This window comes from Lissotriton vulgaris, chromosome 2_1 (genome assembly GCF_964263255.1).
Source record: "Lissotriton vulgaris chromosome 2_1, aLisVul1.2, whole genome shotgun sequence".
Lineage (NCBI taxonomy): Eukaryota > Metazoa > Chordata > Amphibia > Caudata > Salamandridae > Lissotriton > Lissotriton vulgaris.
Window position 1 is genome coordinate 1,906,103,961 of NC_141687.1, and position 24,754 is coordinate 1,906,128,714.

The 24,754-nt window shown below is 45.6% G+C and overlaps 1 protein-coding gene across 1 annotated transcript in view; it reads right to left on the bottom strand.

Moving 5' to 3' along the window:
• CHD2 (chromodomain helicase DNA binding protein 2) overlaps positions 1 to 24,754 on the bottom strand; it is a 1,340,517-nt gene that overhangs the window by 837,141 nt on the left and 478,622 nt on the right. Inside the window, exon 6 of the mRNA XM_086956769.1 lies at positions 11,970 to 12,122. Within this exon, the coding sequence (XP_086812895.1) occupies positions 11,970 to 12,122 (153 nt within the window). The remainder of the gene's footprint in view (positions 1 to 11,969; positions 12,123 to 24,754) is intronic.

Sequence of the window (24,754 nt, forward strand, 5' to 3'; positions counted from 1 at the left end):
CAGGCTCCCCTCGCTGGAAGGACTCCCAGCTACAGGGGGTCAGACTCGTGTCTGTGGTGGCAGCATCCATTTTGTGGAGCTGAGGCTTTAGTTAACTTTAACCGGGGTTCACAGTTACATACATGTCGTGTCCCTCTAGAAGGGTGGAATGCTAACCCCGTCGCCAGAATTGGCGAGGGGTTAGTATTCCAATTCGTATGACACCTTACTCGACATGTTTTGATAAAGCAATACCAAAGTTAGCATTTAACCGCGAGGATTATAATGCACTTAAGAGTATATGGTATGCGATATCATGGAACAGCTATTAGGACTTGGTTCCGCAAGCTGCAGACAGGCTCAGCTCATGCCAGAGCACCATCTCACACGATTCCACGCACTCTGCCTTCAGGATTGTCAAGGCCTGCCATAGGAGTGACTGATAGGAATCTGTGTGTCCATTTTAGGGTTAGGTATAGGTATACTACACCTACAGCAAAGGGTGATTACACGACTTTGCCCCAGCTGTCATGCAGCCAGTTGTGTCAAATTTAGGAGGCCAGCCAGGGGTGGCATAATACATGCTGCAGCCCCTGGCAGCCCTGGGTACACCCATGCCCTGAGTTACAGGGTCTGATAGGGTGGCCCAGTACCAATTGGAAATGTACCTAGGGTACATGGAATCCATTTTAAAGAGAGAGCAGTAGGCCTGGGGTCCTGATTGGCAGGGTCCCAGGTCGACTATGTCCAAAACCAGCTAAAACACAGGGCAAAAAGTTGGGGGCAACCATAGTCAGGATGTACCTTCCTACAATTCCTCCCTTGGACGATAGTGCGCACGGGTATCGGCTCCATCCTTAGATTGTTTTTCGCCATGATGGAAAATTATGGAGTTTGTAAAAAGAAGGAAAGGATCTCCATGTGTGAATATCTAATTAGGATGGACCTGGAACAGATACAGGCCCCGGGGAGGCGGGAGGGCGTGTAAGAATCTGCAGCTCTACATGCCAAGAACAGATGCATACTGGTAAGTAGCATTTTCCGTTCGAGGCATATGAGCTGCAGATCTTACACTATGCATCGATTGTACAGCAGTGTTTTGCCTAGCGGTGGTCACCTGTATCAGTTGCAGTAGTTTGAAAGAGGGTTTTGAGGACAGCTTGGCCTACTGCAGCTTGCTGCTTAGCTTGCACATCAACACAATAGTGTTTGGTGAAGGTGTGTGTTGTAGACCATGTTGTTGCCTTGCAGATGTCTTCTAGGGGAATGTTCCCTAAGAAAGCCATGGAGGCTCCTAGTTTGCGTGTGGAGTGCGCTCTAGGAGGAACTGTTAATGTGTGTTTTGCCTTGTGGTAGCATATTTGTATACATTTAACAATCCACCTTGCAATTCCTGTTTTTGAAATGGGGTTGCCTTTATGTGGTGGAGAGAAAGCTACTAACAGTTGCTTTGTTTTACGAAAGGATTTGGTCCCATCAATGTAATAGAGAAGCTCTTTTACCTATCTAGTGTATGTAGAGCTCTTTCTGCTAGAGTCTGGGTTTTGAAAAAACACTGGTAACTCTACTGATTGATTTAGATGAAAAGGAGTAATTACTTTAGGAAGGAATTTAGGATTAGTTCGTAGAACCACCTTGTTATGGTGTCATTGTAAAAATGGTTCTTGTATAGTGAAATCTTGAATCTCACTAACTCTTCTAAGAGGTAATAGCAATAAGGAAAGCTGTTTTCCATGTGAGAAATTGCAGTTCATACTTATGTAAAGGTTCAAAAGGGGGCCCCATGAGCCTTGTAAGCACAATGTTTAGGTTCTTTTTAATCCTTCCATAAATGCTTTGATTGCAGGTACTCTAAATACCGACAGTTGTTGTCTGTTTTGTAGATATGCTGCAATGGCTGCAAGATGTAAAAGTAAAGAGGAATATGCTAGATTACATCTTTGTAAATGGAGAAGGTAACCGATGATATTTTGGATGGAAGCATCCAGAGGATCAATTTGATTGTTAGTGCAGTAAATGGCAAATCTTTTCCATTTTGCAGCCTAACAAGCTCTAGTAGTAGGTCTTCTGGCTTCTTTAATGATATTCATACAGTTTGGTGGTATGTTAAGGTAACCAAACTCTAAGACTTCAGGAGCCAGATCACCAGATTCAGTTGACTTGGATCTGGATGCCTGATGTCTTCATGGTTCTGCGTTAGCATTGATGGTGTCAGAGACAGTCTTTGGTATGGAACTAGAGAGAGTTTTAGCAGTGTGGTGAACCACGGTTGGCGTGCCCATGTGGAGCTACCAGGATCAGTTTGAGAGACTGTTGTCTGAGCTTGCGTAGTACTAGTGGTATTAGTGGGGTTGGCGGAAAAGCGTACACAAATCTGCCTGACCAGTTCATACATATCGCATTGCCCTTGGACAACGGGTGTGGAAACCTGGCGGCGAAGGTTGGGCATTTCGCGTTTTTGTGTGTGGCAAACAGGTCTATGTCTGGATGACCCCACTTGTGAAAGAATGGTTGAAGAACTTGCAGATGTAGTTCCCATTCGTGAATCTGTTGTGTCTGTCGACTGAACAGATCGGCTATCTCATTGTGAACTGCTGGAAGGTGTTCTGCAAGCAGATATATGTTTTGTGGAATGGCCCATCTCCAAATGTTTTGTGCAAGCTGTTGTGGAATGGCCCATCTCCAAATGTTTTGTGCGAGCTGGGTCCGTTGCAGGGAGTGTGTGCCTCCTTGTTTCTGTATGTAGTACATGGCTGTCATGTTGTCCGTCCGGATTAAGATAGCTTTGTTTTGTATGTGTACTTGGAAGGACATTAGTGCCATGAAAATCGCTAGTAACTCTAGGTGATTGATGTGAAGCACCCTCTGTTGAGCAGTCCATCTTCCCTGAGTTGTGTGGTGGAGCAGATGTGCTCCCCATCCTGTCAGGTATGCGTCTGTTGTCAGTACTATTTGTGGAACAGGCTCCAGGAACGGCCGCCCTCTGGACAAGTTTTTGGTGTTCCACCACTGCAGAGAGCGATGTGTGCGGCTGTCCGCCAACACCAGGTCTGTCCGCCAACACCAGGTCTGTTAGTTGTCCTTGTGCCTGATTCCACTGATGTGCTAGACATTCCTGCAATTGACGCATTTGCAGTCTTGTATATGGTACAATAAAAATGCAAGATGCCATCATGCCTATTAGTTGCATGAACACTCTGGCTGGGAGAGAGTGTTGGTTTTGAAACCTTGTAATTAAGGCTTGAGTGCTCTGTATCCTGGCTGGACTGGGAAAAGCTAGAGCTGTATTGGTGTTTATGGTAGCCCTAGGTATTGATATACATGAGAGGGCTGTAGATGTGACTTGGTGTAGTTTATTGTAAACCCCAAGTTGTGCAGTGTCTGAATTGTGTGAGATGTGTGTTGAACACACTGGTTGAATGACTTGGCCTTTATGAGCCAAACGTCTAAGTACGGGAAGATATGGATCTGTTGTCTTCTGAGATGTGCTGCTACTACTGCTAAGAACTTTGTGAACACTCTGGGTGCTGTTTTTACCCCAAATGGAAGGTCTTTGAATTGTTATGTTATGTTATGTTGTTATGTTATGTTAATTGGGCTCTTCTATAGCGCAACGGCTACTCCAATCGGAGTGTCCCGGCGCTTTGGCGAAGAAGTCCTTTAATGGAAAGGAAACACAACTGCAAAAAAGGAACAGCAAAATTAACTAGTAAAAAGCCAGGTTTTTAATGCCTTTCTAAAAGACAACAGACTGGGGGCCTGTCTAAGAACAATAGGAAGTTCATTCCAAGCGCGCGGAGCCAGGTAGTGGAAGGAACGCCCTCCTTGTCTGGTTCGCTTGATGGATGGAACGACCATTTTAGACAAGGAGGCAGATCGCAGAGCTCTGCTCGGCTTGTAAAAAGCAAGGCGCTTTCTAATATACCTAGGGCCTGAGTCATGAAGAGCCTTATAGGTTAGCGTCAGGCTTTTGAAGAGAACCCTCTTGGCTATAGGGAGCCAGTGCAGTTCCTTCAACAAGTTAGAGGCACTAGCTCGTCTGGGCAGTCCATAAATAGCCCTAGCGGCTGAATTTTGGACTACCTGCAGTCTCCTTATCAGATATTTTGGGAGTCCCAGATAGAAGGCATTTGCATAGTCCAAACGCGACCCGACAAGTGCTTGGACTATGACCCTTCGATGGTTCACCGAAATCAAGGGGAGAAATTTCCTGAGCATCCGCAGGATTCCAAAGCATTTCCCCGAAAGACAGCAATTTGAGGCCCAAAGGTTAACTCATTGTCAACAATGATACCCAGGTTTTTAGCCCTGGTACTATCATTGGCAGGAGGAAACAGATCTTGTGGCCACCAACTTTTCCAGTTTGGTTCAGAGACACAGCCGAAAAAGAGCAGCTCCGATTTATCGGAGTTGCATTTCAAGCCGTGTCTTTTGAACCAATCAAAGACTGCCTCTAAGCAGCCTCTGATACGGATCCCATCGAACACCTCGTTCTTGTTATAAGTAAACAAGAGCTGGGTGTCGTCAGCGTAAGACACGATCTGAGCGCCAAACGACTCTGCAACCTCTGCAAGGGGGGCCATAAAGATGTTAAAAAGCAGGGGGCTAAGAATAGACCCCTGAGGGACTCCCACTTCCAGGGTTGCCATAGCTGCGGAGTGAGGTGGCGCCCAGATAGTTTGTCGACGGCTGGCTAGAAATGATTTAAGCCAGTTCCACACCGTCCCCCTGAGGCCACAATTCCAGAGTCGAGTTAGGAGGGTATCATGGGGAACGGTGTCGAACGCCGCCGACAGGTCTAACATGACCAACATGGCCTTTCCTCCAGTATCTAAAACCTCTCTAATGGCGGTGGTGACTTCAAGTAACGCGGTCTCTCTGCTGTAATTCGCACGAAACCCAGATTGAGTAGTGTGTAACAAGTTGTTATTCTCGATAAAGTCAGAGATAGATCTGTGCACGTGTCTTTCCGCCACCTTCGCCAGAGCGGGGAGGAGAGAGATAGGCCTATAGTTGGCGTGTATGATGGGATCCAGAGTTGGTTTTTTTATTAATGGAAGGATGAGAGCGCTCTTCCAGGCCTGAGGGACTATGCCAGAAGACAGTGAGGAGTTAAGAATGGAATTGATGGGGCCATTTAGCAAAGGGGTTATTTTGTTGAGGCAAGAGACCGGGCAGGGATCTAAAGGAGAGCCCAATTTCAAGCCTGTCAGATGGTCTAATGAGGCAACAAGGCTTAGCTGTGGAAATTCCCAGAGGGAGGGTTGTAAGGAGGAGGGGGCATCAAGATCAGCCGCCTGAGGCTGTTTGGAATAAGTAGCAAGAGAGGCTTGGATGGATGTTATTTTGTCTACAAAATAATGTGCGAGTTGATAGTGTTGTCCTTCTAGCACAAACTGGAGATATTTCCTGTGAGAAGGATGTATGGGAATGTGAAAATAGGCGTCTTTGTAGTCTAGTGTAGTGAGGAAATCGCCTTGTTGCAATAATGGGAGCACTTATTGTAAAGTGATCATGTGAAAATGATCTGAGTGTATATAGCGATTGAGAGACCTCAGATCTAGAATTGGTCCGAGTGTCCCATCCTTTTTGGGTATTAGGAAGTAGAGTGAGTAGACCCCTGTTCCTTGATGTTGCAGTGGAACTAGCTCTATTGCATCTTTTCGTAGTAATGAGAGAACCTTTGTTGGAGCAGCATTAGATGTTCTGTGGACATTGGACGCTGTCTGGGTGGTATATTTGGAGGGGTAGCTGTAAGCTCTAGGCAGTAACCATACTGGATAATCGGTCTTACCCACTTATCTGTTGTGATGGAATTCCAGACAGGTAGGAACTGTGTTAATCCCCCCCTACAGTAGTGGTATGCTGTTGGGGGAGCTGAAGGAAGTCACTGTTTATTGGTGGAAGAGGATCGATTGTTGTTACCTCCACCTCATCCCTTATTGTTATTGCCTCTGTAGCCTTCTCTAAAGTATCCTTTATTAGAGGATGCTTGTGTATTAGTTTTAAAGGAAGCAGAATTGTCTGATCCAGCTTGTTTGGAGCATCCTCTGTAAAAGGAGCAACGAAAAGAGCCTCTTGCTTGGGTGAACTGCAAAGCTCCAATAGACTTGGCTGTATCAGTGTCTTTTTTCATTTTTTCCAGAGATGTGTCTACTTCTGGACCAAACAACTGTTGTTGGTTGAATGGGTGATTTAAGATAGTAGTCTGTACCTCTTGCTTAAATCCTGAAATGCGTAGCCACGCGTGACTTCTAAGAAGGACACTGGTGTTTATTGCCCTGGATGCAGTGTCTGCTACATCTAGTGCACATTTAATGGAGGCATTAGATATAAGCTTACCATCTTGTATGAGGTCATCTGCTTGTGCCTTATATTGATCAGGTAGATGTTGTAAGAGCTTCTCTAGCTGATCATAGTGAGCCCTGTCATATCTTGCAAGGAGGGCCTGTGTGTTAGCAATGCACCATGCATTACTAGCTTGGGCAGCTATTCTTTTCCCTGAAGCTTCTATGATTTTGTACTCTGTATCAGGAGGTGGTGCTTCTCCTGATGTTAGTGAGTTTGCCATTTTCCTAGCGTTTGAAACTACTAGGGAGTCTAAGGGTAGCTGTCCCTTAATGTCAGCAGGATCCCCAGGAGCTGCTCTGTACTTTTTTTCTATCCTTGAGTTTATGATTCTAGCCCGTACAGGAACTCTTCTGGGGCATGTTTAATAACTCCTTTAATTATTGGCAGTATTTGCACAGATTTTTGGGAATGTTCAAAAGTGTCTAGTAAAAATTCCTCTTCTGCTTCATCTGAATGCATAGTGACATTGTGATAAATGGCAGCCCTATGAATTAAGTGTCCAGCCCCAATATTGTCTTCTGGGGGAGAAGGTTTAGATGGATATATATGTGGGTCAGGAATATCTGGTATATCCTGTGGGTTTGGATACTCCCTGTCTGGTGAACCTGTTGGGTAGGGAAAAGGGTTATCTGGGTCTTTCCCTCCCCCCATGCTATACTGATCATCATCCTGAGGTGTAGTATGTTGTGGAAAATAAAGAGGAGAGAATTTTGTGGTGAAATGTATAAAGGGAGAGCAGGAGAGGGAGATGCAGGAGAAGAAGGGTGCATAGGAGATGTGTCCTCCTTCTTGACAGGCACTGGAGGTGTAGGTGCTGTATCTGACTTCCTCTTCCCGTGTGGTGGAAACATGTCCTGTTTCTGGGTCTATGTATATCCTCTTTTGCAGAGGATCAGGTATGAAAAGCTCTTCTTTAGAAAATGCTTTCGGTGCCAATTTTTTCCTGCTCCGGGCCTTGTTTCTGTTTGTCTTTAGCCTTAGGAGTTGTTGTATAGTCCAGTGGCGTACTTTTCTGCACCGAAGGTATCTTCTTCGGAGTCAAGGCCTGGTTTGAGGGCTTGGAGGCATCGGAAGCAGGTTTTGTGGGTTTCGGTACCGAAGATTTTGGGGTGGAAGCATGTTTAATTGGTTTCGGTGCCGTATTGTATTTAGGAGTCGACGGTTTCAGGGTCTTTTTCGGAACCTGGACTTCTTTCGGTTTCGGTGCCGAGGGAGCTGGTTGTATCTGCACATGCGGTTTGCTCAGTAAGGAGCTACCGGAAGGCTTTAATATTTTCTTGGGAGCCGGGCTCGATGGCGGGGCTTTCGAAGCAATGTCTCGCTCTCGACTGGGCCCCGAAGGCGGAGTTTTGACCTTAGCCTTTGGTTTAGGTGGTTGGGCTGGGGAAGGGGCAGTCGTACTCACGCGTTGACCAGATGGTATGGAGTCATCGGAGTTGTCTGCCTCAGATATGATCTGGAGATCATCGGAATCTTTCTCGGAGACACATGGACCTTCGTCGAAGATATCCACCGGTTCCGGAGCTGATCTCTGCATGTCGCGTCGACAGGCCCTCCGATCTCGAATGGTCTTCTTGGATCGAAAGGACACACAAGCTGTGCAGCTCGACTCATCAAGTTCAGGTGATAAACACAGGTTACACACCTCGTAATGGTCGCTGTGTGGAACTTTTGCGCCACACCTGGGGCATTTTTTGAATGGTGTCCTTTCCATGAGGTGTAGGCCTCACCGCGTGGGTTGGCCCGACGGCTCGAGTCGACGACCGGAATCGAAGTGATGAGGTCGAGTCTATGTATGTTGAAGTTAAAGTTTGTTTTTAGAAAGTTTTGCGTGTCAAAGTCATCGAAAAGTTTATTTTCGAACCGGAGCGGAAAAGTTGCATTCGAATCCCGTGGCGGAAAAAAACAATCTAAGGATGGAGCCGATGCCCATGCGCACATTGGTCCAAGGAAGGGGTCTCTAATCTCGTAACTACAAAGACTTTTTCCAAGACGACAACAACAGGCAATCATCCGAGCCCAACACCAGGTAGCGATCTAATGCAGAGTGCAAGATCTGCAGCTCATATGCCTCGAACATAGTCCTTCATGTCAGCTGGGACGTGTGGCAGAATCATTTGGCCATGTCCCAGAAGACACGGTTGAAGAAGGCAATGGGTGTTAAGCAATGTTAAGGCCACGCTCCCTGCAGAAAAGACCTTTTTGATCTAAGCTACCAGGCACTTTGACTCCCTATCAGAGGGAAATGTTGGGAAAGCACTCTCCAGAATGAGCCCCAGGATAGGAAGCGTGCATGACGAGGCTCTCCAGGTAAGGGTGTAGAGAGGAATGCTAGATGCTCCAGAAATGGTAAGTAACAGCGACCCATGAGCCTGTTGAACGCCGGAGTAGAAGAAAGTTTCTACCAAGCTGGGTTCGAGCAAAGCTTCATTAAAAGGTAGAAAAGGTTCTGATGAGGCAGAAAAGAGCAGGAGGAGCTCAGTGAGGTTATTTGTCTTTGTTTCCGTTGTTGGTAGTTGCAAGTCCAAGGATTCCGAAGCTTGCAACATGTCCTTACGCAATGACATCACTTCAGGTGTTGGTGGGAGAGTGGGGGAGTCCATAGCAAGCTCAGGAGAAGTGTCCAAGCCATTTGCTGAGGACAGGCCTTGGAATTGTAGAAGGTCCTGGTACAGGTCATCACAAGGAAGGTACTCCACATGATCAAAGTCTGTTTCAAAACTTCATGGAGTCTGATTCTATAAGCCTCCTCTTAACAGCCACCGGGCATCTCTGTGAATGCATCTGGGGCTCGACGTTGGGCTATGGTGTCTCCTGCACCATATCTGGAGCACGATGCGAAAGTGGTGGCGGTGGAGGCATAGTCCACAGCATCGGTTGCATCGCTGTTTATCGGAGCACCTGGTCAGATCGGTGTGGCCAATGCACTGGATCCGAATGAGGTGCACCAAAGAAACATTGGTAGTCATGCCGGTGTGGGCCGCTGGATATCGCCATAGCCTTAGCTAAAATAGAGTACATAGCATTACGGAATACTTCTGGATCCGATTCTGGATTCGGGAACTTTGGGAAGGTTAGCCCTGCTTCCAAAGTATTGTGTGGTGGAGGTGCAGGTGCTGAGGGTTAATTGAATGACAGAGGTATGTCTGGAGCTGTGTCAATAGGAGGAGCACAGCTGTGCAGAGATGGGGTTGTTGGAGTTAGGTCGATAAGCTTTGGGTTCTGAGGACGAAAGTCCTGTGGGAGACAGAGATCAACCAGCGGAGTTACCGCTAGCGTTTTTCTTGTCTATTTTCTTGTGTTGTCTGTTTTGTTGCCATTGAAGAGGATGAGGGAGACAGAGAATGGTACAGAGACCACTTCCGGTGTTTAAGGCCTTCCTTAGCCATGGCCATGAAAAGCTTGGCCTAACGCTCCTTTAGGACCCTAGGATGAATGCTGAGGCACGACAAATAGGCCTTAGAGTCATGGCCAGACCCTAAACACCACAAACTGTGTGGGAATCCAAAACAGACATCTGTCCCTCACAACCCAATCCCTACATGGTTTGAACCCTGATATTTTTAGGAGGCTAGGAGGAGAGAAGGACCTGCAAAATAATTTGCTCTGAAAATTCCTGAGAGAGAAGGAAGCACCAGATCCGTGCCATAGGTGTGGGAAAGAAGGGAACTGACCTCTGCGAACGAGGCAGTACCATATGGTCTTACTTGACATCACTTCCTGCATCGACTGCATCGACTTCATAGCTTTGAAGTTTTCCTGATCAAGTCGGACGCCTGGGATTTGTTCTACAGGTGAGGAATCTGCAGGTAGAAGTATCCATAAGAATGAAAAAGAACTAAAAAGACTGTGAGCATCATTTACACTTTGGGGGTGGCCTACCAGGTTAAAAGAAGTTAACCTTCCACTCACTGGCGGGTATCTGTGCGCCAAATTTAGACATCAAGAACAGCATATGGGAATTTCTGCGCCGTCAGTAGAAATGCCACTGTGGCAGCTCCACTGAATGACGAAACGTTTGTAAGCTGGCATTATGTGCTTGGCTTGCATATAGAGACCTCTGTACGATTTCCCTACAATAAACCGCCAAGCTTGCATTGTCGTCCTGGGAAAGGAAAACAAATGACTGCTGTTTCATCCTTAAAAAGACGGTCAACGATCATGGTGCCCATCACCGTACCCTAATGGACCATCAAATTTTGCAGTTCCCTCAACAGTAAATAGGGAAGGGGAACTGCAAGTTTTGTGGAACAATGTAGCCACCTTTTTATGGCAATTGTACCTTTACGCCAAACTATAAATGACGCTCTGAATCCCAAAAGGACAAGAATAAAAAAAATCCTTTGAGAGAAGGAGCAGCAATAGGTATTTACCATAAACATCATTCTTGCAGCATAGCAGGATGCTTTCAAATGCCCCAGTCCCCAAATGCCAAATTCAAAGAATCCACGAAGGTCTAGAAAACACTATAGGGAAGGGTTTGCAGATAGTTGAGTTTTTGGCTCTTCAAGAAAATTGGGATTGTTGATGAGCCTTCTCAAATTAAGGACAAGTATCATTCCAAAATAGTATTTTTGAACAGTAGCTTGGCGGCCAGTAAACATTCTACTGTTATGAATCAAAGCTTCTTTTACTGGATCACATATTTTTCAATTATTTGTTTTTCTGTTTTAGTTTTTTCAATAACATGCAGTCACATCAAGCAGTCTTAGATCCATGTAGAATCACAGGACATATCTCCGCTAGTTGTAGGTTCAAAATTATTCATTTCAAGTTTTTACAACGTTTACACCCCGTCAAAAAGTATAGATTTAAGTTATCAGACAATGACCGCTGCGAAAGATGTAGAAGCGATGGGGCGGGATTCATACACCTGGCTAGGGAGTGCCCCGGTATATGGGAGTATTGGTCACAAGTACATGAGGCCCTTGAGAGCATGCTAGAAATCGCATTGGAGAGAGACCCAATGGTTCTGCTGCTGGGATACACTGCACAGATACCTAAACATTGTAGGAAGTTTCTGCTCCTCGTCAGACTGGTGCTGCAATGTCTGACGGGCACCCGTAAAGGGGCTCTTTATCGGAGATCTTTTGTTCCAGCCATATGGTGCATGCGGGTGAGAGGGATTGAAAAGTGGTGTAGTCGTGATAAAGTGGTGAATTAAAAAAGGTGGGTCAGTCCACAATAAGTTTTATTGGCGTGGCTGACGCCCTTGATTAAAATAGTGAGAGGGGAGATATATGCTTTAGGTAGTAAAAAGCAAGATATCTACAACCCCCTGATCAGGTCAACATGTTTCTTGCCCGGATGGCAATTCGTCAGGACCTAAGTGGAACGTACTACACAGTGAAAGTCCCGTCAGACATTGGCGCGCCAGTCTGACGAGGAGCAGAACCCATATGATGAAGCATGACATCTAGCTTGCTAGGTGTGTGAGGGTTTTAGTTCCAATAAGGAAATTCCCCTTCTTTTTCCACGCTCCACTCTCCACACTCTTGCTACTCTTTCCCCCCCTTTTCCACCTCCCCTGGGGAACTTTGTACATTGTGTTGTTACCACAATGCAGTACATGAAAAAAAAAACACCAAGTGGAAACCCTTCACAGTAAGAAAATCTATTTGTGTATTGTTTTAAATTACCTGACGGCTTTCCCAGTTTGTCGTCGAGTTTGTCTTTTGGGACCATCATCATCATCCTCATCCTCCTCCTCCTCCTCCTCCGATGACTCTTGTTTCTTTCGTTTTCCCCACTGGGCTTTTTGTTGCTTTTTGATCGTGGCCTTGGCAGCTGCTCTGTACAATAAAGAATAAACAATTATCAAAGGGGAGTTTCACAGAGCAAGATGAATTCTGCTGAGCTCATCATCGGTGCTATTATTTCCGGCTTTCTGTAATTAACAATATACTTTTCTGTTCTATAGAAAACAATAGCATTACAAACGAATGTTTTTCACAGCTCACAAGTTCCTCAAGGGCAACATTTATGTAGCTTAACCTAGAACACATGTTTGAATAGAAATACATGGTTTGATACTTCCTACAAATATGCAACATTCAAAATATTACAATACGGCAGCATTTATGTGGCACATTACACCACTGATAAGAAGGAATGCGTTACTTACCTGTAACTGCAGTTATCCAGTATTGGTATCTTTCATAGATTCACATGCCTGAATCATTCCCTGTCGTCGGGATGGGAGTCCCCGGTACATAAATAAAGTAATGTCTCATTAAACATATAGAGTAATAGGCCAAGGGCCTCACCTTAGTAACATATACATGTCCTTTTTTTAAAAGGACCAAACTTTGGAGTAGAGCCAATTAGCCATCACCACCCTCTGGAACCTTCCTGGAAGGAGCTCTAGTCCCTCAGATTTCCATAAGCACAGTGCTAAGTAGTTGTATAATTGAGAGACCCAGGAGAGCCCTTCCAGGGGAGGTGGGTGGGTTGCATGTGTATCTATGAAAGATACCAATACTGGATAACTGCAGTTCTAGGTAAGTAACGCATTTCTTATCCAGTATTAGGGTATCTTTCATAGATTCACATGCCTGAATCAAAGTAGTAAGCAATGATAAGCACTTTTCGAATGGTACAGTATATATGAATTCACCAGATAACATATCAACGTGAAAATATAAAGTACCAAAATGTAATCAAATAGAATATTAACACACAGGAGAGAAAAAGTCATTTAGAAGAAAGGATGGTGGGATGAAGGGAAGGGCTCACCTCTAATGAAATAGATGACGGAGCACCGCTTGTACCACTGCAGCATCTTTCATGAGTTCCGTATCTAGGCAGTAATGCTTGGTGAATGTAGGCGGCGTCTTCCATGTTGCAGCTCTGCAAATGTCTGTAATGGGCACACCTGTAAAAAGTGCTATTGAGGTAGAAATTGCCCTCGTGGAATGGGCTTGAACTTTGGAATGCAGGGGTTGCCCCGCTTGCTGGTGACAAAAAGTAATAGCTGCAGAGGTCCACCGAGAGATACTTTGTTTAGTGAGTGGTAGACCTTTCCAAGGTCGACTGTAAGCCACAAAGAGTTGGTTGGATTTGCGAACGTCTTTGTCTAGTCAATGTAAAATTTTAGACAGCGTTTAAGATCCATAGAATGCAGGGTTCTTTCTGCCACCGTTTGAGGATTTGGAAAAAAGGTTCGTAATACTATAGGCTCATTGAGATGGAAGTCTGTCGGGACCTTAGGCACACATTTCGGATTTGTGCGTAGTATACCCCTGTCGTGTTTTAATTGAAGGAAAGGGTCTTGAATTGAAAAAGCATGAAGTTCACTCACTCGCCTTGCAGAGGTAAGGGCTAGGGAGCGCTGTTTTCCAGGAGAGATACTTAAGATCAGCTCTGTGTATCGGCTTAAAGGGGTGTTTCATAAGTTGAGCCAGAACTGTGTTGAGTTGCCAAGTAGGAAGTAAAGTCTTTACAGGAGGGAATGTCCTAAATAGGCCTTTGAGAATTTTTTTAATCAACCTATTAGACCATAGAGAAGTGCCTGCAAAGTATCTCCTGAAAAGGGATATTGCTGTCTGATGGACTTTAATGGAGGCATGGGCGAGACCGGAATTCGCCAGATGGAGAAGGAAAGGCAGTATTTGCTCTGGAGACGATGAAAGAGGGTGTATTTTCTTTGACTTGCACCAGATGCAGAATCTCTTCAATTTTAAGGAATATGTTTTGTTAGTACTGACTGCTCGAGCCCAAGCCAGAACTGCTCTACGTGCAAGGTTCCGCTTTCAATTTTCTGAGGACCCTGGGAATCAGGGGAATCGGTGGAAAAGTATGCAAAGAAGTTGCACCATGCAATCGAAAATGCATTCCCTAGAGATCCCTGCCAGCTTGTGAAGTGTTGGCATTTGGCGTTCTGCTTGGTAGCAAATAGGTCCAGGAGAGGGGTGCCCCATTGAGAGAATATGCAGTTGAGAGTCCGCCGATTCAATTCCCATTCGTGACACGTTACCTGTTGTCTGCTGAAAGAGTCGGCCAGAACGTTGTCTGTTCCTGGGACATATCCTGCACAAAGAGAAATGTTGTGATTAAGCAACCAGTGACAGATTTTTTATGACTCGTGAGAGAGTGCCAGAGAACGACTCCCTCCCTGCCTGTTTAGATGGTGCATTGTCGTGGTATTGTCGGTCTGCACAAGCACTACAGAATTTTTGATCCTTGGAAGGAATGCCAGAAGAGCGAGATAGACAGCTCGCAGCTCGAGGAGATTTATGTGAAGTTTCCTTTCAGAAAGGGATCACTTTCCGTTGATCTGGAGTTCTTGGAGGAAAGCTCCCCAACCTTCCAGGGACGCATCTGTTGGAGATGGTAAGTGGAGAAGCTGGAAGCAAGAACGGCAAGCCTTGAGAAAGGGTCTGAGTCAAATCCACCACCTTAGAGCCTTGACCATCTGAGGGGTCACCCGGATGACATCGTCGAATGATCCTGTACATTGGACCCATTGAGCTGATCGCACCTCTTGAAGAGGGCGCATGTGAAGGCGATAGTGTGGAACTAGTAGAATGCAGGAAGACATTATCCCGAGCAGGGATTTGAAAAGGCGCACTATAAGAGACTTTTTGGATCTTATGCAATTTGCCAAGGAAAGAAGTTTGTCTTGTTGCTCTTGTGAGGTAAACGCTTTCTTCGGGGTCGTGTCGAGACTAGCACCCAGGAAAGCTATACGCTGGGAAGGCCGGAGGACGGACTTGCCCTAATTGAGAGTGAGCCCCCAGCAATCGAAAAGCTGTAGACAGGTGTCGGAAGACCTGGACGCGCCTTCTAGAGAGGGTTCTTTGAAGAGCCAGTCGTCCAGATATGGAAAGACCTGATGGTGGTGTTGTCTGAGATAAGTGGCGACTGGAGACAGGCATTTTGTAAAAATGACTGGCGCCGATTTGAGTCCGAACGGTAGGACACTGAATTGTTAATGTCTGCCCGCTACTACGAATCTCAGAAATTTCTTGTGATTCCGGTGGATAGGAATGTGAAAATAGGCATCCTGAAGATCCAAAGACACCAAATAGTCATCTACGTTGAGAAGTTGCAGAACTTATTGGATGGTAACCATACGAAACTACTTTTTAAAGAATTTGTTGAGACTTCTCAGGTCTAAGATTGGTCTCCATTTCTTCTCCTTTTTGCGCACCAGGAAGAAACGGGAGTAAAATCCCTTCCCCCGTTGACATAGAGGAATCCTTTCTATAGCTCCCTTCTGGAGCTTAAGTGAAAGTTCCAGGAGTAGAGCACGTAGATTTTTGTGAAGCATAGGTCGGGGAGGGGTTTGGGGAGGAATTTGAATGAACTCTAGTGAATGTCCGAATTGAACTAGTTGCAGAACCCAACAGTCCGTTGTTATTTGTTTCCAATTGTGCAGGAAATGGGAAATTCTTCCTCCAACTCTGGAGGTTGGCGAGGAAGAGGAGACCGGCGGTAGTGGAAAGTCATTGTCGCTGAGCAGCGTCCTTCTGTCGACCTCCTTTGCCACGAAAGGAGGACTTTTTGTAAGATGATTGTTGCTGTTGACGCTGCTGGTATTGTGGCCGATACAGCTGATTAGAAGAATAGGAAGATCGGTGTTGGTAATCGCCTCTCGTAGAAGACTGTCCTCTTCCTCTTGAGCCATGAAAAGGCAGATTCTGGAATTGAAGGGTACCCAAAGCTCTAGCTATGCCGGTATCCTTTTTTATAGCCTGAAGAGCTTCATCAATGTGTGTTCCGAAAAGAAGCAGACCATTGTAGGGTATATCCAAAATTTTTGTTTGCACTTCTGGTCGGAATGAAGTTGCCTTCAGCCAACCTGGGCGCCGTAGTACAGCTGCGCCAGCCAGTTGGCGAAATCCTGTAGAGGCGATATCCATCGCACAATCTATTATCTCGGACACAGAACGTTCACCCTCCAGCAAGATCTTTTTTGCTTCTTCCTTTGAATCGTCCGGCAAGGCCCCAAGATATGAAGCGATGTCTGCCCACATCTGCCTGTTATAGCGTCCTAACAGTGCCAAGGAATTGGATGCACACACTTAATTCTGACATGAACGAGAAACATTTTCCAATATTATCAAGCCGTCTACCTTCTTTGTCCAGCGGAGCGGCCAATGGAACAGAAGGATTTTTGGATTCCCGCTGAGCAGCTTATGTGATGACTGAGTCTGGTTTGGGATGTCCGGTTAGGCAAGTTGGAGCAGTAGCCAGAGCTCTGTATTTTTTATCCAGAGGAGGCAATACTGGGGGTATTGAGGAAGGGATATGCATTATTTTTACACCCTGATCTAATATATAATCTAGAATAGCTGTAGACCAGACAGATTTTTTAAAAGGCTCCTTAAAATCAAAGAGGAAGCAATCCTGTTGGTGTGAAGGCATAGGTATGTGGAAATGCTGTGCAGCTCTTTCAACTATGTTGTGAAATCCCCACATGTCTTCAGGAGGCGAGTCAGCTTGAGCAGGCACGGGGAATGCTGGACAGGGGATTACATAATCGTCCAATGAGTAGATTGGGAATCATGAAGTTCTCCTTCCTCATGTGGATCCTCCTCCTCATCGTCCGTGGAAGGCGGAGGTGGTGAAGTGACAGGCCCAGGCTGCAAATTTAAAGGTGGAAGCTGCGGTCTTGGCGATGGAGACACAGCTGGAGGCGGAGACGTTGCAGAAGTTAGAAATCTCTGCTTATAGTCAGTAATGAGGAATTGCAGATCAGAAACCAAAGATGCAGGTAGACCAGGGGTCTCCAACCGGTCGATCGCGAGCTACCAGTAACTCGCCAAGGCACTATGAGTAGCTCGCGCCGGTAAGGCCACAATTTAGTAGCCCATCAACGTTGTTATATCATTTGGGTCTTTTTTTAGGGATGTTCCCCCCTCACTCTAACCAGCTGCTCAGATTGATTTAGCTGAGCCAATCAGGGCCGTAGCGATTTCTTCGGCTTCCTGCAAAGGTGGTGCTAGCTAGCACGTTGTCACATGTTTTGCATGTAGATTGATTAGAAAAATCCCGAGATGTGTTTCCAGAGGTTTTCCTAACTTTTAAATGGCATGAAATAAGTGGTGCTCTCTGTGTAATGTAGCGTAAATAAAAAGCAGCGATGGTAGGCCTGCGTGTACATTTATCTGGATGGAAAAGCAAAGGCTTTTGAGTCTGAAAACTCCCTTATTGATGCCGATGTTTGGAGCACAGATTTAAACAAGATTAAAATCCGTGTGACCTTGGCCGAAGGAAACGGAGCGCCAAGCAGAGTAAACGGTAAGGCTATTTAAAAGAAGTTGTTTAGGCCTTGTGATTTCATTAATGTTCCACACTCAAACTGATATTTTGCTGTTCTTTTTTTTTTTTTTTACTGTCTGCTGTTAGAAATTTGATCTTTCACGTTTTCTGAAAAGTTGATGTCAATTTTGAGATTAGGAGCCTGCATTGAGTACAGTTTGGTGCTCATTTGGAAACCTAATGCCCTCATCAAATCTGGTTCACGTCCCATCAATTGAACTTTGAGTTCTTGATAATGAGAATAATTCCTGTCTGTGTGCTGTTTGTACTGGGCAGCAATCCATCTTTCAGAACATTTGTGAAAAAAAAATTGCGTCATGTACTGGGCATTTGACATGTATGACCTGCAGTAAAAACCTTAATATCGAGACGTAGGCCTTTTTATTTCAAGTAATGTTCCATACTCGAGGAATGATATTTTGGAGCTCTCTTGTTTTAACTGCATGCAGTTAAAAATGTGATCCTTTAGGTTTTCTGAAAAGTTGAGCCTGCATGAAGTACAGTTTTGTGCGGATTTGGAAACATATTGCCCCGTCGAATCTGGTTTATGTCCCATCACTTGAACTTTAAGTTCTTGATAATGACAATAAGCCCTGTCTGTGTGTTGTCTGTACTGTGGCAGCAGCCCATCTTTAAGCACCTGTAAAATCAAAATGTTGTTATGTGCTAGGTATTTGACATGTATGATATGCAGTAAAAGTCTTATGAATGTGACTTAAGCCTTGTTATTTCAGTAATGTTATACACTCGAGGGCTGATATTTTGCTGCTCTGATGTTTTAACTGCCTGCAGGTAAAAATTCGATCCTTCACGTTTTCTGAAAAGTTGATGTAAACTTTCAGATTAGGAGCCTGCATGAAGTGTGTTGTTTTTTTGCTCAGTTGGAAACATATCGCCCCGTCAAATCAGGACTAAGTCTCATCACTTGAACTTTAAGTTCTTGATAATGAGATTAAAACCTGTCTGTGCACTGTCTGTACAGTGGCAACAACCCATCTTTCAGCACCTGTGAAATCAATATGGCGTCATGTGCTGGGCAATTGGCATGGATGACATGCAGTAAAAACCTTATTATCAAGACTTTATGATGTGCTGACAACAGACGATTCTTAAAACATCATCCGCAAAAACACACAAGATACCAAGCACATTGTTAAAAAAAAGCGATCAATGCATGAGTTGCTTCGCCTTAAGTAGCTTACAATGATTTTCACTGTTCAGAAGTAGCTCTCACTACAGAAAAGGTTGGAGACCCCTGAGGCAGACAAACCATGGGAGGTTGAGGCGGATGGTATTTTTCAGGATAAACTGCCTGATCCTCTGGTTCTTGGTCCTCATAGTCCGAACTGTCCTGATACTTTACGTTAAGCTCTGATTAGCTGGTCCCCGTCCTAAACATACTGCCATCATCAGAATCTTCTTTCTCCAAAAGGTGAGCTGGAGGCAATGGTTGGACCCTACTAGGGGAAGTCCGGGCCGGCGTCAACGTATGTTTTGTGATCTTGAAGTGGACGTACGTACTTTGTAGATTGGAATTCATTATCGTCGACGAGCCCGTCGACAGTGTAGTCGTCGACGGTGAAGCGCCGAAGGGCACCATGGTAGATAACATCGACAGAGTTCCTGTCGACGGTGTCCTCGTCGATGGAGTTTTCATCGACGGTGCTGTCGTTGACGGAGCCTTCGTCGACAATGGAGTAGATGTTGACGGGATAGTCTTCGCCGACGGTGTCGTCGTCGACACGGTCGTCGGCGATCGTAGAGTCGACGGTACTTTGAATGTCGACGATGATTTCTTTAGCTTTATTGTCGACGAGATAGACTTACCAGCTGTCGACGATGAAGTCGTCGTCAACAATGACGAAGACGCGACAGAAGTTGAAACAGTAGTCGTCGACAAGGTCACACATAATGCTGTTGACAGAGATTTCCTTGTCGTCGAGGCCACCGTCGACGAGGCAGTTGACGGTGTGGAAGAAGGCTTTTTAAAGGTGTAAAGAACCTCCTGAGGAGAAACCTTTGCTGGTAGAGCCTTGGGATGTACCTCTGAAGACTTTGTGTGTCTTCTTTTGAGGTGGCTGAGACAAAGGGCCTGGTGAAGCCACTCTTGGTCTTTTCTGAGAGGACTGTGAAGATATGGAAGAGCCCTCACTCTCCTCAGAAGACAAAGTTTGGCCTTTGTCTTTAAGCCTCTGCAGCCAAATTAAGAGGCGTCCCTCCCGATCTTTGAGGGTCTTAGAAGAAAAGGTATGACATACCTTACAGTCCTTTGAGGAGTGATCCAGGTAAAGGCAGTAGAGACAATGCTTGTGTTGGTCATCCACATGAAGTCTCTTTTTACCACATGAAGCACAGGGCCTAAAAAGGCCTTTCTTAGGAGTCTCTGCCATGAAGAACTTGAGAACTTCACCCAGAAGATGGAATTTTGAAGTAAGAAACACTGGAAATCCAGAAATGAGGAAAGTTGAGTAGAGCTCAGAGGAGACTCCCTTAGCACAACGTGCGGTAGAAAATCTGAGGGACTAGAGCTCCTTCCAGGAAGGTTCCATAGGGTGGTGATAGCGGATCGACTCTACTCCAAAGTTTGGTCCTTTTTACAAAAGGACATGGATATGTTACTAAGGTGAGGCCCTTGGCCTATTACTCTATATGTCTAATGAGACATTACTTTAATTATGTACCGGGGATTCCCATTCCGGCGACGGGGAATGATTCAGGCATGTGAATCTATGAAAGATACCCTAATACTCGATAACCAAGTATATTAGTAAATTGGTAGCAAGCTAAATTGCGTAGGGAGAAGTGTTGATTTGCAGTGTGGCCTCTAAAGGGAATTTTTTTCGGTGCTAAACGTGATTGACCGGAGTAGTGCACTATAAATTAATTTATTATTGTGTCTGTTTGAAGGGTGTGGTTTATGAGTGTGAAGTGGGAAGTACTTCGGTGTCATGCATGATGAATAGAGTTAAGCATTCCTTGTGTTACTGTAAAGAACAAGTTACTTACCTTCGGTAACAATATATCTGAAAGAAACATAGGTTAGTTATAGATTCATTACCTTAGAATTATCCCCAGGCGTCAGACTGGATCAGGAAACTTTCGTCAGCAGTACCCCTGCACGTCGGTATGTGGCATCGGTCGACTCCGCGTTCGTCAGCGTCGTGGTCGCCCTCGCTGACGTCAATATTGTACACGACTTTACATGCCAGAAGCGCAGAGCCATGCAAGACACTGGCCACTGGAGCACTAAACTAGGGCCCTAAAAAGAAGTCCTTAACCCTAGAAGTCAGTTCGCAGAACAGGGAGGATGGGTGGGGCGGTAAGGAATCTATAACTAACCAATGTTTCTTACAGATATATTGTTACAGAAGGTAAGTAACTTGTTCCTATGAAAGAAACAGTTAGTTATAGATTTTTTACCTTAGAATAGATACCCCAGGAATACCAACCGCGGAGGTGGGTCTGCGAACCAAGTTCACACCAGAAAGTCCTGGAGAAGAGAACAGCCAATGAAGTCGCCTCTCCAGACTTGACTGTCCAGGCAGTAGTGTTTGGTGAACGTGTGCAGTGATTTCCACGTAACTGCCTGACAGTTGCTAATTAGGGGGACTCCTCATCCCAAAGCAGTAGTAGCTGCTGTCGCCCTGGTGGAATGGGCGCGCAGCCCCGCTGGAGGCTCCTTCTTTGCCAAAGAATAGCAAGCTTTGAGGCACAGAATGACCCACCTGGAGAATGTCGGTTTGTGCATGGCCAGACCTTTCTTAGCACCCACTTAACCAACAAAGAGCTGCTCGTCCACCCGGAATTATTTGGTGAGATCCAAGCAGAAAAGCGCACGTTTTGGATCCATACGATGGAACCTCGTTTCCTCTTTCGAAGGATGCGGAAAGATTGTGGGCAAAGTGATGGTTTGGCCAATGTGGAAAGAAGTAACCACCTTGGGAAGAAAGGAAGGTCTAGTTATAAGAACGACCTTGTCCGGATGGACAGCCAGAAAGGGAGGCTTGGAAGAAAGAGCTTGTAGATCACTCACCATGCGTGCAGAGGTGATGGCCACTAGAAAGACAGAGTGAGAAGTCTGAGAGGACAGTTAAGGAGCGGCTCGAAGGGAGCGCACATAAGATAGGTAAGAACCAAGTTCAAGTCCCACTGAGGCATTACGAAGGGAACAGGAGGAAAAAGAGGAGTAAGGCCCTTAAGGAATCTATTTACAAAAGAGGACTTGAAAAGAGAAAGCTGATCAGGAAGCCTAAAGAAGGCTGAAATGGCAGAGCGGTATTCCTTAAGAGTGCCCAGAGCAGAGCCCTGCTGGGCCAAAGAAAAGAGGAACAAGAGAACCTCAAAAGGAGGGGCGGAAGTTGGATCCACAGCCTTTGCTGTGCACCATGCCACAAATGTGTTCCATCTGCAGGCGTATACCGTCTTAGTGGAGGGACACCTGGCTGCCAAGATAACATCGCAGACTTCGGGAGGCAGGTCAAATGAAGTCAACTACCGCCGCTCAATCTCCTAGCAAGGAGGTGGAGGCTGGGCAGGTTCGGTGGAGGACCGTCCCCATCTGCTGCGACAGAAGATCCTCCCAAAGAGGCAGTCAGATCGGAGGATCAATGGCCATGTTGAGCAGCTGGGGATACCAGACTCTTCGTGCCCAATCCGGAGCCACATGAATGACTTGGGCCCGGTCGCCCTTGATCTTCTGCCCTGATGTTCCAGGAATCTCCAGAGACGAAGATATAGGGTCCACAACCCCACCCTCCCTGTTTGTTGCAGTACCACATGGCTGTGGTGTTGTCCGTCAACACCTGCACTACTCTTGCCCGGACAGAGGAAAGGAATGCTCCGAGTGCAAGACAAATCGCCCAAAGCTCCAGAAGGTTGATATGGAGCCCAGACTCCGCCGGAGACCAGAGGCCTCTGATCTCCGCCTCCCCCATGTGGCCTCCCCATCCTAGAAGTGATGCATCGGTCACCACAGTGAACTCTGGTTAGGGAAGGGTGAGGAATCTGCCGTCGACCCAATCCTATTTAGTGAGCCACCACTGCAGTTGGCGTGCAGTGCCCCCTGAGATCTGGACGCAATCGGACAGGTTCCCCTGATGCTGTCCCCACTGGAAATTCAGGTCCCACTGCAGAGCCCGCATATGCCATCTGGCATGATCCACCAACAGGATGCAGGAGGCCATCAGGCCCAGTAGCCAGAGGGTCATCCTGACCGAAACCTGGGATAGAGGCTGAAAGATCGGTTTCATAGCCCGAATATCCAAACTCGCTGTTCGGGAGCATAAACCCGAAACTGCGTTATGTCCAGAACTGCTCCAATGAAAAGGAGCTTTTGAAAGGGAGACAGGTGTGAATTCGCCACGTCGATGAAGAACACCAGCAAATGGAGGTGGGAGACGACTGCCTGGGGTGAGCCCACCTTCAACAACCAGTCGTCGAGATAGGGGAAGACTGGAACCCCTGATCTGCGCAGAGGAGCTGAGACCACCCCCATCACTTTTGTGTACACCCGAGGGGCGCTGGTAAGGCCAAAGGGGAGCATAGTAAACTGAAAGTGCTTGTGGCTTACAGTGAACCGCAGGTAACGCCGGTGGGCAGGCAGGAGGGGGATGTGAAAATAAGTGTCCTGCAAGTCCAACGTTACCATCCAGTCTCCAGGTTTGAGGGCAGACAGGACCTGAAACTAGAAACAAAAACCCTACAAGAGAAGGGAATATGTGTCACCTGACTACAAGATAAACAGAGTGCACAGCGTCTCCCAATAGCTGCACAATTATGACAAGTGGGACATAGGGCTTAGACACCTGAATAAAGCGAGAAAATGGCAAAAACCAGTGTCCCTAGTATAAAAATATACTTTAGTCAAATTCAAATGATAATAAAGCAAATCAAATTACATGATCATATACATGTTCTTTTCAAACTTACACCCACAAAAAACAGTGATGTGATTTATAGGATGGCCCCCAATCCCAGTGAATCACAGCTGAGAAACAATTAAAAAATCATCCTATCAATAATATAAACATTAATCCATCAAATCAGTCATAACATACTAACATCCATACATCTGTCATACTCAACAACAGAACAATAAAAATTACACAAAATCAGGAGCGTCACACGAGATATGATAGATATCATGTACAACTCAGAGTCTGGGCACGACATGTTGTGTTATATATAGTTGTGCAGACAAACGTTAATAGAAATACTGCAAAGGTTTAGATGGATAAATTACTTACCTGTAATCCTAGTTCTCTCCCAGGGTTATACTCATCAGTCATAAGCACTGAATTATCTCCGCCCACGTGCGGGAACCCGTAGCATATGCAAAAAAATACATATATATGTGTATGTTTTAGAAAAGAAGTACATAGTACTAAATTAACACACACATAAACATGTATAACATAAAAATATGCAGCCACATACATATCCAATAGACTAAGAAGCCAAAGTTACATGTCTTTCTCTAGTATGAAAATAACACATATACATATAATGTTGGAGAAGGACATGCACAGTAATAGCATTCCGCAGTAACCTTTTTATTTTCATAAAAGATAACAGGTAATAGCGGCAATTAACCTAAAAAAGACTGCATAGATAAATAACATCCTTGTACAGAAAAGAAAACTGGCACCTTGCCTTTAAGGCCTCAGAGACCCTGAGCACCTTGCCTTTAAGGCCTCCAGGAGACCTCGGTTCCCATCATACACCACAGGTGACAGTTAGGTCAGTTCTTTTGTATGGTGTAGGTAACCTGTAGGAACCTGCATCTCAGATGCAACAATACTGTTTAAACTGTTAATGCTCGTCTGTGGAGGTGGGAGGGTTGCTTATGACTTTGAGGAGTATACCCCTGGAAGAGAACTAGGATTACAGGTAAGTAACTTATCCTTCCCTTCCAGGGGATACTCATCAATAGTCATAAGCACTAAATAGAGTAGCAAGCCCATACCTAATTCCTCGCGGACAAGCAATCAACAGCAAACAAAATTGACGTACACATGTTAAACGGTATTAGCAAAGAAGTTTCACAGCGAGGCTGTCCAACCTGAGCATCTGCCTGCGTGTCAGCATCTAAACAGTAGTGGCGAGTAAACGTATGAACTGATCGCCATGTTGCTGCTTTACAAATCTCTGCCATGGGGAC